The 16042-nt window shown below is 47.8% G+C and overlaps 1 protein-coding gene across 1 annotated transcript; it reads left to right on the top strand.

Annotated features, from left to right (window-relative positions):
* The first annotated feature begins 7479 nt into the window (after positions 1-7479).
* LOC101681743 (putative olfactory receptor 2I1) lies at positions 7480-10647 on the top strand. Its single transcript, XM_004739711.1, has 2 exons — positions 7480-7485; positions 9670-10647. Exons 1-2 carry the CDS (start codon positions 7480-7482, stop codon positions 10645-10647), a joined length of 984 nt encoding a protein of 327 aa, XP_004739768.1.
* The last annotated feature ends 5395 nt before the right edge of the window (positions 10648-16042 follow it).

Here is a 16042-nt window from a genome sequence, read left to right as displayed (position 1 = left end):
AGGAAATAGAAACAATTATTGACAACAAATTATTAATGACAACAAATTAAGAAATCTGGAAGAAATGGATGCATTCCTGGAAACTTACAAACTACCAAGACTGAAACAGGAAGACATAGATCATCTGACTAGACCAATAACAAGCATGGAAGTTGAAACAGTAATGAAAACCCTCCCCAAAAACAAGAGTCCAGGGCCAGATGGCTTCCCAGGGGAATTCTACCAAACATTTAAAAACAAAATAATATCTATTGTACTGAAGCTGTTTCAAAAAAATAGAAATAGAAGGAAAACTTCCAAACTCATCCTATGAGACCAGAATTACCCTGATCCCAAAACCAGGCAAAGACCCCATCCAAAAGGAGAATTGCAGACAAATATCCCTGATGAACACGGATGCCAAAATACTTGACAAGATCCTAGCCAATAGGATCCAACAGTCCATTAAAAGGATGATTCACCAGGACCAGTGGGATTTATGCCTGGGTGGCAAGGATGGTTCAACATCTGCAAATCAATCAATGTGATAGAGCATATTAACAAAAGAAGAGACAAGAACCATATGACCCTCTCTACTGATGCAGAAAAGGCATTTGGCAAAATACAGCATGCTTTCTTGATGAAAACTCTTCAATGTGTAGGGATAGAGGAAACATACCTCAATATCATAAAAGCCATTGTGAAAACTCCATGGAAAATATCATTCTCAATGGGGGAAAAAATAGAGCTTTTCCCTTAAGGTTAGGAATACAACAGGAATGCCACTCTCACCACTATTATTCAACATAGTACTAGAAGTCCTAGCCTCAGCAATCATACAACAAAAAGAAATAAAAGGCATTCAACTTGGCAAAGAAGTCAAACTCTCTCTCTTCACAGATGACATGATATTTTACGTGGAAAATCCAACAGACTCCACCTCCAAATTACTAGAACTCACACAGCAATTCAACAACATGGCAGGATACAAAATCAATGCACAGAAATTGCTTCCATTTCTATACACTAACAGTAAAACTGAAGAAAGAGAAATTAAGGAATTGATTCCATTTACCATAGCACCAAAACCTGTAAGATACCTTGGAATAAACCTAACCAAAGAGGTAAAGGATCTGTACTCTAGAAACTACAGAACACTTATGAGAGAAATGGAGGGGGAAGAGACAAGAGATGGGAAAACACCCCATGCTCATGGATTGGAAGAATAAACATGTGAAAACGTCTATGCTGCCCAGAGCAATCTACATTTTCAATGCCATCCCTATCAAAATACCATTGGCATTTCTCACGAGCTGGAACAAACAATCCTAAAATTGATATGGAACCAGAAAAGACCCCAAATCACCAGAGGAATGTTGAAAAAAAACCAAAGCTGGGGGCAACACATTGTCAACCTCAAGCTCTATTACAAAGCTGTGATCATCAAGACAATATGGTACTAGCACAAAAACAGACACATGGACCAATGGAACAGAATAGAGAGCCCAAAAATGGGCCCTCAACTTTATGGTTAACTAATCTTCATCAAGGCAGGGAATAATAGTCAATGGAAAAAAGAGTCTCTTCAATAAATGGTACTGGGAACATTAGACAGCCACATGCAGAAAAATGAAACCAGACCATTCTCTGACTCCATACACAAAGATAAACTCAAAATGGATGAAAGACCCTGCAATTTCACTACTGGGTATTTACCACAAAGATACAGATGTAGTGATAATAAGGGCCATCTCTACCCCAATGTACATAGCAGCAATGACCACAATCGCCAAACTGTGGAAAAAGCCAAAATGCCCTTCGACAGATGAATGGATAAAGATATGGTCCATATATACAATGGAGAATTATGCCTCCATCAGAAAAGACGGATACCCAACTTTTATATCAATATGGACAGGACTGGAGGAGATTATGCTAAGTGAAATAAGTCAAGCAGAGACAGTCAATTATCATATGGTTTCACTTACTTGTGGAGCATAAGGAATAACATGAAGGACATTAGGAGAAGGAAAGGAAAAGTGAATTGGGAGAAAACAGAGGGGGAGATGAACCATGAGAGACTGTGGACTCTGAGAAACAAACTGAGGGTTTTGGAGGGGAAGGGAGTGGGGGTTGGGTGAGCCTGGTGGTGGGTATTAAGGAGGGCATGTATTGCATGGAGCACTGGGTGTGATGCATAAACAACGAATCTTGGAACACTGAAAAAATAAAATAATGTTTAAAAAAATGTATGGAACACCTCAGCGTGAGACAAGAATCCATCAAAATCTGAGAGAAGAACACAGGATGTGTTCTTTCACCTTGGCCACAGCAAATTCTTGCAAGACACGTCTCTAAAGGCAAGGGAGCAAAAGCAAAAATGAACTTTTGGGACTTCATCAGGATCAAAACCTTCTGCACAACCAAGGAAACAGTCAACCAAACCAAGAGGCAACTCACAGAATGGGAGAAGATATTTGAAAATGACATTATGGATAAAAGGCTGGTATCCAAGATCTATAGAGAACTTCTCAAACTCAAACCCAGAAAACAAATAATCCACTCAAGAAAGGAGCAGAAGACATGAACAGATACTTCTCCAAAGAAGACATACAAATGGCCAACAGACACATAAAAAATGCTCCACATCACTTGTCAGGGAAACACAAATCAAAACAACATTGAGATGCCACCTTATACCAGTTGGAATGGCAAAAGACTGACAAAATAGGAAACAACATATGTTGGAGAGGATGTGGAGAAAAGAGAAAGAACCCTCTTACACTGTTGGTGGGAATGCAAGCTGCTACAGCCACTCTGGAAAACAGTATGGAGTTTCCTCAAGACATTAAAAATAGAGCTACCCTACAACCCAACAATTGTACTCCTGGGTATTTACTGCAAAGATACAAATAGGGGCAAAAAGAAGGGACACATGTCCCCCAGTGTTCATGGCAGCAATGTCCACAATAGCGAAACTGTGGAAGGAGCCAAGATGTCCTTCAAGTGATGAATGGATAAAGAAGATGTGGTCCATATAAATGATGGAATATTCCTCAGCCATCAGAAAGGATGATTCCCCACCATTTGCATTAACATGGATGAAGCTGAAGGGTATTATGCTGAGTTAAATAAGTCAAGCAGAAAAGACAATTATCATATGGTTCAGTCATATGTGGAACATAAGGAATAGCAGCACAGAGGACCATAGGGGAAGGGAGGAAAAACTGAAAGGAAAGAAATCAGAGAGGGAGAAAAACCATGAAAGACTGTTAATCATAGGAACCAAACTGAGGGTTACAGAAGGGAGTGGGTTGGGGTATGGGGTAACCAGGTGATGGGTATTCAGGAGGGCACATGTTGTGATGAGCACTGGGTATTATATGCAACTAATGAGTCATTGAATACTACATCAAAAACTAAAGATGTACTATCTGTTGGCTACCTGAACATAGTAAAAAAAAAATAAATAAAATACATTAAAACTTATGTAGTGAGGAAAAGAAATAAAACATGTTGAGTGTAAATTTTTTTAAAATTTTTTATTTCTTTTCATTGTTTTTTGCACCACACCCAGTGCTCCATGCAATCCGTGCCCTCTATAATACCCACCCCCCCTCCCCTTCAAAACCCTCAGATTGTTTTTCAGAGTTCATAGTCTCTCATGGTTCACCTCCCCTTCCAATTTCCCCAAACTCCCTTCTCCTCTCTATCTCCCCATGTCCTCCATGCTATTTGTTATGCTCCACAAAGAAGTGAAACCATATGATAATTGGCTCTCTCTGCCAATTATCACTCAGCATAATCTCTTTCAGTCCTGTCCATGTTGCTACAAAAGTTGGGTATTCATCCTTTCTGAAGGAGGCAGAATATTCCATAAGCTTCCACACAGCAAAGGAAACAGTCAACAAAACAAAGAGGCAACCCACAGAATGGGAGAAGATATTTGCAAATGACAGTACAGACAAAAGGTTGATATCCAGGATCTATAAAGAACTCCTCAAACTCAACACACACAAACAGACAATCATATAAAAAAAAATGGGCAGAAGATATGAACAGACACTTTTCCAATGAAGATATACAAACGGCTATCAGACACATGAAAAAATGCTCATCATCACTAGCCATCAGGGAGATTCAAATTAAAACCACACTGAGATACCACCTTACACCAGTTAGAATGAGTGTAAATTTTTTAAGAGGATTACATTTTGGGGCACCTGGGTCCATCAGTCTGTTAAGTGTCTGCCTACAGCTCAGGTCAAGATCCTATGGTCCTGGGATCAAGCCCCACATCCAGCTCCCAGCTCAGCGAGGAGGCTGCTTCTCCCTCTCCCTCTGCCTGCTGCTCCCCCTACTTGCGCTCTCTCTTTCTGTCAAATAAATAAAATCAATTTTTTTAAAAAGGGTTACATTTTATCGCTGGGGTGTGTGTGAAATTATTGTATTCAATAGTAACTAAGTAGGAAATTTAGGAAGTAATTTGAACCACTACATTCAAGATTTTTTTTAAAGATTTTATTTATTTATTTGATAGAGAGAAATCACAAGTAGATAGAGAGAAATCACAGACAGAGAGAGAGAGGGGAAGCAGGCTCCCTGCTGAGCAGAGAGCCCGATGCGGGACTCGACCCCAGGACCCTGAGATCATGACCTGAGCCGAAGGCAGCGGCTTAACCCACTGAGCCACCCAGGTGCCCCCATGCATTCAAGATTTTTTAATAAACATTAAAATTTGAATTAAAGTACAAATAAATAAGTAAATAATAAAATAATAGAAAGCTCCAGCACAGGAAAAGAAATCAACAAAGTGAAACAGCATCCTAGAAGTGGGAGAAAATATTTGCAACCAGGTATCTGATAAATGTATATGTCAGTACATAAAGAACACATACAACTAAATAGGAAAAACAATGATCCAATTAATGGGAAAAGGACTTGAATTTGTAGGGGCCTATTTAGCCAGAGCAACTCCATCTCGGTTAAACAGCCATTTTGTTGTTTGTGTAGTAAAACTTAACCTGACCCTGCCCCCCACCCCCAGAGGAACTTACTTAAAAGCAAGTCGACCAGTCTCTGATAACAGAACCCAAATACAAGGACAGGTCAGGTCAGGTGGAGATAACAGAGCCCAGAATGCAAGGACGAGTAGGTAGAAACAATCTCATTGGCCAGGCTCAACCACATGGCCTTTGCTCTATAAAAGCTAGTCTGTGAAGCTGGGGGTGGTCACTCTCTCTGTAAGAGACGGCCCCAGCCAGTCGGTTTGATTTTTGGTGCTGGCATGAAATAAAGCTTTGCTTGACTTTCACTTTGTATCAGTCTCGTTCCTTTGATCACAGACCCCATCAAATTGATATTTTTCCAAAGAAAATGTACAAATGCCAAGAGGCACATGAAAAGGTGCTTGGTGGCACTAATCATTAGAGAAACGTTAATCTTAACCACAATGAGACATCACCTCACACCTGTCAGAAGGGTTCTTATCTGAAGGAAAAGTGAGAAGTAGTGTTGGTAGAAATGTGGAGAACAGGGAACCCTGGTCGGGGGATGTGAACCAAAAAGCTACCACATCCAGCAATCCAGAAATTCCACTTGGGGATACATCCAAAAGAGACAAATTCACTCAAAGAGATATCCACACTGCCATGCTCGCCGCCCCACTCCTTACGAGCCGTGCAAACAACTCCAGTGGCACTGGATGGATACGTGGATGAAAATGATGCAATGGGACAGTCCTCAGCCATGACAAAGGAAATCCTGCCGTTTTTGGCCCCACAGACAGACACAGCATTACGCCAAGTGGGACAAATCAGACAGAGAAAGACAATCGCTGCTTGGTGCCATTTATACATGGGATCCAAAAGCACTTGAGTATGTAGAAGATTCAAATGGGGGTCGCCAGTGGCTGAGGGCAGGGCAGAAGGGGCTGGTCAAAGAAGATAAACTTCCAGTTAGGATGAGTTCTGGGATCGGATGTGCGGAGGGGTAAGTGGGAAACACATATCATGCGCTCACAGCTGCTGCAGGAGGGCGTGTGAATGTTCTGACCACAGTGACAGTGTGGCGATAACTGTGTGACCTGGAGCTTGTGTGCACGAACAGTAGTGTGGCAAACACTTCACAGTACATCTGTGTAACAAATCACCACATTGTACGCCTTAAACTTAACCAATGTAGTATGTCTCCAGCAAGCGGGAAAAAATAAAAATAACCTTAATGGTCATGAAGGCAAACCAATGCTTTTCAGATGGTTTTGGCCTTTCCTCCAGCCACAATCGGCTGAACAAATACGGGGACAGGGCAGGATTAGGATTTCATTCAAATAGGATAATGATCTAGCCAACAGGATATAACCAAAGGAGAAGAGGCAGGAGTGCCAGGAGGGAGTGTGCAGAGCAGTAATTACAAGGACTGACCGGGGAACCCAAGCTCGAGAGAGCAGTGGAGACAGGCCACCTTGGGGACCATGACAAACCTCCAGACGCCAGCCAAGGGAGGGACTGCAGGAGGGAGTAGAGATGCATCGTCTGTGTGGAGAGAGATCTGTCCAGAATTAGGACAGGCCCTCCTGGGAGAGGGGCTGAGCCAGTGACAGAGCAAAGGCAGTGAGAGCCACAAGAAAGGGTGGCGGTGAAGGGGGATGACAGGAGGGTCAGAACTGAGGATGACCTTGCCAGACCTCAAGCCCCTCCCACAGACAAGGACTGTCTCCCCCATTTTCATACTGACACCGAGAGTCACTGAGGTCATGCAGCTGCTCAAGGTCCCTCATCCCCAGAACAAAACCCTACACCACTATGCTAGGAGAACAGGGGCTGGAGAGGAAGCCCGGGGCTGCCTCTGGCCTCCACACAGCCAGGGACACACCACCCTCAAGGGCCTTTCCCTCCAGAATGTTCCTCTCCTTGCCCTGGGGACTCCCTTCTGGACAAATCCGCACAGGTGCTCATTATGGGAGTGGGAGAGGGGTTCCCCAGGGCCCCATCCTCTCTTCTCAACAGCAGGGAGAATTGATTCCCCTGCCTCCTCTCCAGTGAGCGGCTCACCAACATCCCTGCTCCATGGCTTCTGAGCCCTTTAGAATCCGGAAGACAATTTCCGCAGCCAGCTGCAGCCACTGCCAACCTGCGACCGGCCCAAGACACCAGTCCTTGCCTGGTCTCATCCTGGTGCTGGCTCTCTGGGAACAGACACCGCCACTCTGCCTGAATCTCGGTGCTTCTCCAGACCTGGCTGGCTTCTCTGCTGAAGACCTTATGTTCACTCTTCCGCTGACAAGCAAGGGGCTTGCCACTCCATGTCCTGTTCCTGAAGGAAGGACCTGACTCTGACCTCAGGCACCCATTCTCGAAATCAACAGTCATGCCATTTGCTCTCTCATCACCCACCCACCGACCAACAGCCATTTCCAACTCTGAGGATCTAGAGCAGACACAACAGACTGACTGATCATCTGGAAAGAAGCAGTGGAACATCAGTTCCAGAGACCCGGACATGAAGGTAGGAAGATGGTCTTGCAGATGATATGCACATTCTAGAATACTGAATAAGGTTTGGGGACACATCCTAGAATATTTTTACAACAGATTTGCCTCTGGAAGCTTCAGGGGAGTGATGAGGGGACATGTATGTGCACATATGTGTCTGAGTATTTGGGAATGTGTGTGTCCATGGGGTACAGGTGTTGGCTGTGTGATTTTATTGTTCTGTCTCTGTTTTCGGGGTTTGGCGTGTCTGGAGGGGAACTGTTCAGGGATTGGCTGGCTGAACGTGTGTGTGTCTACATGATCTCAGAATTAGAAATCTGGACTCTCTAGAACAACATCTCTAGCAACATTGGGCCATCAGTCTGAATGTCAGCTCTCACCTGTATTACTCTCTCCTATGGCCCCAGGGCTCTGCAGCGAGTTTAGGGTTCGCATGTCCTTCCATCCTCCACAGCCTCTGGCAGAGTAGAGCCTGGCTTAAAGAAATGTGCACAGATATAAAGCAAGGCTCTTGGAATCAGTGAGATTCAGGTGAAATCCTGACAAGCACTAACAAACAGTGTGGCCTGAATGAGTTATTTAACCTCAGCTGCCCGCCCACCTTCCTCTTAGAACAGGAGTATTGCCTCACTTCCAGGTGAATAAAGACCAGAGTTAATCAATAAAAAGACCTAAACTCACAGCCATCTCTGGCCCTAACTGGTGTGGGAGCACCCCACTGATGTTTGTGTGGATGATAAGAGCAAGCACTTACTAAACACCCACTCGGTCCTGTGCCTATTCTAAGAGCTCTCCGTGCTTCAACCCTCCATCAAGTCCACTTTCAAGTGAGGACACGGAGCCACAGACAAGTGAAGCCATGTGCCCAGGATTGTTCCGCTAGGAAATGGCAGAGCCAAGACTGGAGCTCCGGCGGTCTGACGCCCCCACCCTTGCTCTGACTCACACCATGAACACCTGTTCCATCTTGTGATCATAAATGGATCCCTATAAGCACAATGTTCTCGGGGTGGGGGGGAGATTTTTCCTGAAACATTTTAAAGAAAATTGGGGGATCATGATTTTTAAACTCAGAATAGTGACTATGAAGTTTACCTATCTCCACACACCTGCCAGGAAGTGTGCAGGAGCGAGATTTTGCTGTAACATTTAGTCATCGCATCTACTGGACAGTTTCTGTACCATTAGGAAATGTGACTCGGTGTCACTCTTTAGGGTTAAAGGCTTCTGTGTTGGGTCCCCTTTTATTCAAATGACAATTTTTTTTTTTTTGCAATGAAAGCCAGGTGATAAGACAGGAGCCCTACAGATCACCTAGGTCATACTCCTTCTCTTACACATGGAAACATGAAGGCAAAGGGAAATGCAGTGACTTCTCCATATCAAATAATCCAACTGGCCCAAGACAATTACGCTGGTGGGACCCAGGGCTCCTGGGTTCTAGCTTCATGTTCTGCCAGATGACTCTGGGTTTCAAGGCCCCCAGATCATGACCTTCACACTAAGGAGAAGCCAGAGGGGCAATGGACACAGCCTAGAACACAGACTCCCCACAGAGCAGCACTCAGTAGTCAGAAGCTAATGGTTGTATTCTCAGAAGTAGAATCCCTAAAACAAAGAAGGCAATAGATGGTTCTAATCTCCCAAGTGATGGCTCTACCCAGCCTAGGGCACTGCACTTACTTGCAGGCACTATACACTTCGGAAGGAAGGGAGAGAGGCTCAGAGGGGACTCTGTCTTCCAGTATCTTAAGGACTAGTCTATGGGAGGAAGATTAGATTTCTACTTTGGCCCCGAGGAGTGCAGTCAGAAGCCAGGAAGGAGCAGGAAAAGCACTGATTTGGAAAGGAGACAAGCCCGACTACAAGCCCCACAGGGCTACTCACTAGCTGTGACCTTGGGCAATCTTCCCTCTCCCAGTCTAAATCGGTTCTTCCACAAGTGGAAATTCCTTCTCCCCAAAGTGTCTGCTAAATAATTCATCAGCCAAGCTGTACTGAGGTAGGGCTAGCTTCCCAAAGCCAGGGCTCCAGTCTGTAATTGAGAGAGCGAGGTGCGCTCAGCTCGCTCCCATCAGATCCCCTGCCCACCCCACCCCCGCACTCCTCGCTCCCGCTCCCATCCAGCTCCCCAACCACCACGTTCCCAGCCTGGCTCACGATAGCTCCCAGGGGGTAAACTCACCCTTTCGCTCAGCCACCTTCCAAACCCTCTGGGAGTTTCCTCCCGCAGGCCAACCATAGCACCGAGGAGCACTTCCTCCTGCTGGGTTTCTCCGACTCGCCCACGCTGCAGCCCGCCCTCTTCGCCCTCGTCCTGCTCTGCTACCTCCTGACCCTGGCAGGCAACTCGACCCTCGTGCTGCTGGCCGTGCGCGACCCGCGCCTGCACACACCCATGTACTACTTCCTGTGCCACCTGGCGCTGGTGGACGTGGGCTTCACCACGAGCGTGGCGCCAGCGCTGCTGGCCAGCCTGTGCGGCGCAGAGCTGTGGCTGTCCCGCGCAGGTTGCCTGGCCCAGCTGTGCACGTCGCTGGCGCTGGGCTCCGTCGAGTGCCTGCTGCTGGCGGTGATGGCGCTGGACCGCGCGGCCGCCGTGGTGCACCCGCTGCGCCACGCCGAGCTCGCCTCCCCACGCCGGTGCCGCGCGCTGGCCTGCGCCTCCTGGCTAGGCGGCCTGGCCAACTCCGCCACGCAGAGCGCGCTCCTGGCCGCACGGCCACTGTGCGCACCCCACCGGCTGGACCACTTCTTCTGCGAGCTCCCCGCGCTGCTGCAGCTGGCCTGTGGTGGCGGCCGCGACACCACCGAGCGCCAGATGTTCGCTGCGCGCGTGGTCATCCTGCTGCTGCCGTCCGCAGTCATCCTGGCCTCGTACGGCGCCGTGGCCCATGCCATCTATGGCATGCGGTCCCGGGGCGGCCGCAGGAAAGCGCTGGGCACGTGCGGGTCCCACCTGACCGCTGTCTGCCTCTTCTATGGCTCGGCCATCTACACCTACCTACAGCCCACGCGCCGCTACGACCAGGGGCGGGGAAAGTTCGCTTCACTCTTCTACACCGTGGTCACCCCGGCCCTCAACCTGCTCATCTACACCCTCAGGAACAAGGAAGTGAAGGCGGCAGCCAGGAAGCTCCTGGGAAGTGTGGGGAGAGGGCAGGCTGGACGGTGAGTGTGGGGTCGAGGAGGGAAGAAAGGGTGAGCCCAGGGCCCACAGATGGGAATATCCACTGGGAAGGCAGCGAGCCCTCAGCCTGTCCATTTCCCTGTGAGAATCGGCAAGATGTGTCCTCAGGGAGTCTGAGGTCCTTGGGGAGGCCCCATCCTCCCCCGGCAAGATGTTCCTCTCCTTCTGGGCAAATCCCTCTATGCTGCATCTACAGGTTCAGGGAGGGGAAGTGGCCTTCTGGCTCTCTCTTAAGCTGAAGAAGAGAGAGAGCTTACTTCAAGAGGAACTTCCCCATCCTCAGGGGTCCAGTGACAACGCCCAGAGAGTCCATACGCTGGCAAGATCCTGTACTACAGGACAACTAACGTTCCCTCTCCCCCAGTCTGATGGCACACACTGTTGAGACCCCACAGTGTCTGGCCTCAGGAGTCCCCCAAGTTGACAGAGAAATCCCAGACTCTACCCTGCCGGAGACCCATCCAAAACAAGGAGCTGCAGTTGCTCATCTAGGGAAATCAGTCCAACCTAATGCCCACCTAACCAGGTCACTAGTGCCACCAAGAGCACTAGAGCCCAAAGCAGAACAAGGAATTCCCCTAAGTGGGGGTTGTGCCGCTGGGGTTCAGCTGGGATCTCTTCTGCACAAGGTGGTTCTTGAGCAAGTTTAAAGAGCAGAAGGGACTAGACATGTCTTAGGTGGTGTGGAAAATGTGTTCTTGACCAGTCATGAGACACAAGAGGGACAGTGAGACAAAGGAGTGAGGGAGGGAGGAAGATGGAGGAAGAGACCCACATTCCCCAGGGAGGAGCAGACATGGGGTGGGGGGTGCAGGAGGCAGCCAAGAAAAGGCTCTGTCAGCCAGGACCTGGGCACAACCTTGGGAGTCAACCCGAGACCAATCGAAAGCCCCCACCCAAACCATACCCCCCCCCAGAGAAGACCTGCTAGACCCTAAGGCAGGCAAGACAGAGACGGCTCCACAACCATACCTCCCCCAGGGACCCCCCACTAGAGAACAAAATCTCTGAGTCCCCAGGAGAGGTGTCTTCCCACGCCCACCATCATCTCCAGAAATAAGAAGAGCTGAATTCTCAGTGGGGCATAAAGAGTAAGATGGCACACTGTGCTGGGATTCATTTCCTACCAAACAACGTTAAATAAGGACAGAGAAGGTAGTTTAGATGAATTTCTAAATTCTTTATTACTTAGATTGTAATCATATCAGAGGAATTAACACACTTCAATATAAATCATTTCACTGTTCTCTACAAGCAGAAATTCAATTTAATTCAACACATTGAGTGATATTACAGATAAAAATGTATCGGTGGGAAATTAGGGAAACATGGATCCCAATGTGAAACTTACTATCTTGTTGGGCAGAAGAAAAAATATGAATTTTTCTAAAAATCAGAGGAACAAGGGAGAGGATTAAATTGCAAGCTGGCTCGGATGCTATCTCTACTGTGCCTTAAAATACTATTTTCTATTTTCAGTAATATACACAACCCAGACACCTAATCAATTGTGTTCAATCAAAAATCATGGAGTTAAAAAGTTTTCTGCAGTCCTCCTTCCCACTTCACCCCTAACTTTCCCTCTTTCTCTTTCTCGTTCATTTGGGAAAATCATCAAAGGATGTGGGAGGAGTAGGAGCTAACAGCAGGCTCACCCCCCAATGCAGTAGTCTGCCAGCCAGAGTGAAGTGCCCATCTGATGCCATAATCCACCATGGTCCTCCCGTCTTCCAGCCTCTTGCCATTGCAAGTCACAATCTGTTGCTCAGGCTCGATCTCTGTCTTGGTCTCAATCATCTGTTTCACCTGGGCCACTGAGCTGGACCTTCACACCTGGAGGAGATGCCTCTGCCCCCCTCACCTGACTGCACCAGAGACACCAGCAGCTCCTCATCACTGGGTGTCACCACCTTCAGAGTGAGGTGGACAGTCATCTCCTTGTCAATGCCGTGAGACGACAGCTTCCTCTGGGGCTTAAGCATCTTGGAGCCCAGCAACAGTCCTGCACGGGATCTTGGTTTTAGCCCAGACATGTTCGTTGATCTTCCTCACTCTGTCCTCCAAGTTAGCTGTGAAAGTCATTAATGTCCTTCCCTTGGAATAGACCTTCACCTGGACAACAAAGGCCAAGAGACCACAAATCAAGGTGCCTGGAACGCCTGCCACCTTTACACCACTGTCACCTCCTTGCCTGGCCCTGCCCTCCAGCTCCTATACAACAGGCTATGTCCTTCCCTTTTGTGGAACTTCTCTTTAGGAATTTCAAGCTTATAACACAGGAAAATCATTCTTTTCCTTTACAACCATACGTCTCATTCATCCCAATGTCATTAGTGATTTCCCACATTCTCCACACACCTCCTATCCAGATAAAGGTTGTCAAATGCCAAAAACTAAATCCAATTACAAAGCACCCACAGTTATATACTGGATGCCAAAAGCAGCTCCCAAAGAGAATTATCAAGACTTGTCAGCTCATGGGACACTCACACACTGCCCTCCATGACTACTTTAGAAGGAAACCCTGGACAGGACACATACTCTCCGTACTCCTGATTTCTTTCTTACTGTCCCATGGCCGTGTAATAACTCACACATTACAGTGACACAGTGTTCAGTGTAACTTGTTCCCCTGGACTTCCTTTGTGTTTCTATCTACCTATTGCAGAATATGGTCTCCTGTAGCTAGACCAGGGCCTCACTCACAGAAGGTAGGGCCAGATTGAAGTCTTCCTTCCATAGCCTGAAGCTGGCCAGTGCACTTCTGTGTTGTCACTGGCAAGCCTGGGAGGACCTCCTTCCTGCTCTATTTAAAACCATCTTCCCAGTCTGGACGTCACAGACATTTCCTCACAGGACCAATGCCCCTCTGTGCTAAGCAGCTCCCCCATGCCAGCCCACATGTACTGCACGTGTTCCTTAAAGGCTCACAGATCTGGTCATTAACACCTTAGAGTGAAGGAGTTTTGTGTACCTCTTTTTTGGGAGGAGAAGATGTTGAAGAGCCCAAGGTTCCTAATCAAAAGGAGGACAAAGGGCTCCAGACAACATTTCCATAGGTTCAAATCCAGCACTGTGGGCCCAAAGCCCACTCCCACTTCCCACCATTCTCCCCTAACAGTGGCTGGTCGGGCCTGACACAGAAGAGCACTGAGGAGCCAAACAAGTCACTTCTATTCCCAGAACCTTCCTTCCGCTCCTGTAGAGATCAGAGCCTGTCTCGGGCCCTGTAGGATGCCTTCTCAGCCACTCTGCCCCCACCTCCCCAAGCTCTGTCCCTCATGGACTCCTGAAATCACTCCCCAACCCTTGGCGGTGCTTTCCCTCTCCCCATCCTCACTTTTCAACCCCAGCTTACATGGAGGCGAGAAGAGCCAGATGCCATGTCTACAACCAACAGAGCAGACACAGAAGGCTGAGGAATAGGACTGGTATCCAGCTTATGCACAAGCTGAGTTAGAAATCCCCTGCCTGAACCATTGTGCCCACACCCTTTGTCCTCCTAAGATGTCGTGAATTTTCTTTCACTTTCACTTGGACAGAGTCAGTACACACAGAGAATACTCTCTGATCAAAACATTCCTGTCCTCCATTCCACCCGCCCTCCTCTTCCCAACATAGAATGGTCCTTCTCTGTGGAGAACTTCCCCACTTAACAACCCACCACTACAGTCTCGACTTATGACTGCCCTGCCCAGAGCTTTGGGCCCTCACCTACTTCAAGGCCTTTACTACTAGATGGTCCTCTCCTGCTGCTTTTGAGAACCTGCCCCATGCATCACTCAGGGGCTTTCCTGAGAGCAAGGCTTCCCAGGAGAAGATGTAGGAGTCTGTGAGGAGTGATGAGCCCGTGATCACCCTGTTCAAGCCAGTTGGGCAGAGTGGGAGGCCCAGGAGAAGATGTAGAGTCTGTGAGGAGTGATGAGACCATGACCAGATTATTTACACCAGCCATGCAGAATGGGAGGCCCAGGAGAGGATGTGGAGTCCGTGAGGAGTGATGAGACCGTGATCAGCCTGTTCACACCAGCCAGGTAGAGCGGGAGGCCCAAGAGAGGAGGTAGGAGTCCATGAGGAGTGATGAGACCATGACCAGACAGTTCACACCAGCCGCGCAGAGTGGGAGGCATGCCTCCAGATCACACAGGATACACAGCCTACTCTGAGAGGAGATGGGAGTTTCAGTCCTGGGGTGCCACTTGCTCCCTTAACTTGGGCAAGTCACCACCTGAGATGTTTGTTTTCCAGTGAACGTGACATGAATGGTGAGAATTCAGAACACAGTTTGTAAAATAGACCTTACATCCCTGGTCTTGAGCTCTCTAGCACACTTCCGTTCCTGGCTCGGAACCAGCAGCCCAAATCTAGTACTTAGAACAATCCTGGCCCAACAATCAAGGGCTAAGCCCACCTCCCATGTAGCAGAACAATACACATCGGCTCTCACACTGCGGTGACTCTGTTTCCCCGGCTTTACTGCTGGACACTCTCTACTCCCTGTGCTCTGTGATATCACACACACCATGCTGCTCCTCCCTTCCTGGCTCTGGAGGTTTGGATCAGACAAGAAGGGAGGGCACAGGCCGTGTGCCCTCAGAGAAACTACTTTACTACTCTGATCCTCCTAACATTCCAGAGGAATCCCTGCCCTCCCCCAAACTCCCAGGACAGTGCCACAAAACACATTCTCCAAGAAAGCCTTTATGAAAGGAACTCCCAATTTTTTCAAAGTAAAAATCCCATTAAAATGTCACTATCATCTTTTTTGCTGTGTTCTTAGTGGCCATTTACTGTATCTTCAGCACTGGTAGATGTCAAATGATCCCATTTTACTGCAGGACTTTCCATCCTGGAGAATGTGGTTTCTAGAATTGCCTATACAGAGTAATGGCACTTCTGGTAAGCACCAGTCCAGGGTTTCAAAAAACTCAACATAAATCAGGTTCTCCTATTTGAAGCTCCTATTAGATAGCCATAAACTTGGAAAATTTTTAGTTAAATGTATTTTGGGGTAAATGCTATTTCAAACATATAGGATGAGAGCGGAGGGAGAAAAGAGTCTGATGGAACAGACAGGAAACAGTGGGCCCTGCCAGTCTCCCTTCAGAGGTCTCTCGGGTTCCTACCATCTGCTCTGTGCATAAATCAAGACTGTCATCTTGGATCTGCAGAAGCTGCCACTCCCACCCCACATTCATCATCCAATAGGATCTGTGGATTCTGAAACATCACCAGTAACTGAGCAGAAAAGGGGGGCGCCTGGGTGGCTCAGTGGGTTAAGCCTATGCCTTCAGCTCAGGTCACGATCTCAGGGTCCTCGGATAGAGCCCCGCATTGGACTCTCTGCTCAGTGGGGAGCCTGCTTCCTCCTCTCTGGCTA

Source organism: Mustela putorius, unplaced genomic scaffold (assembly GCF_011764305.1).
Source record: "Mustela putorius furo isolate JIRA1106 unplaced genomic scaffold, ASM1176430v1.1 tig00003845_pilon_pilon_pilon, whole genome shotgun sequence".
Taxonomy (NCBI): Eukaryota; Metazoa; Chordata; class Mammalia; order Carnivora; family Mustelidae; genus Mustela; species Mustela putorius.
The sequence above is the reverse complement of the archived record's forward strand: the minus strand, read 5'-3'. Positions and strand labels throughout refer to the sequence as shown.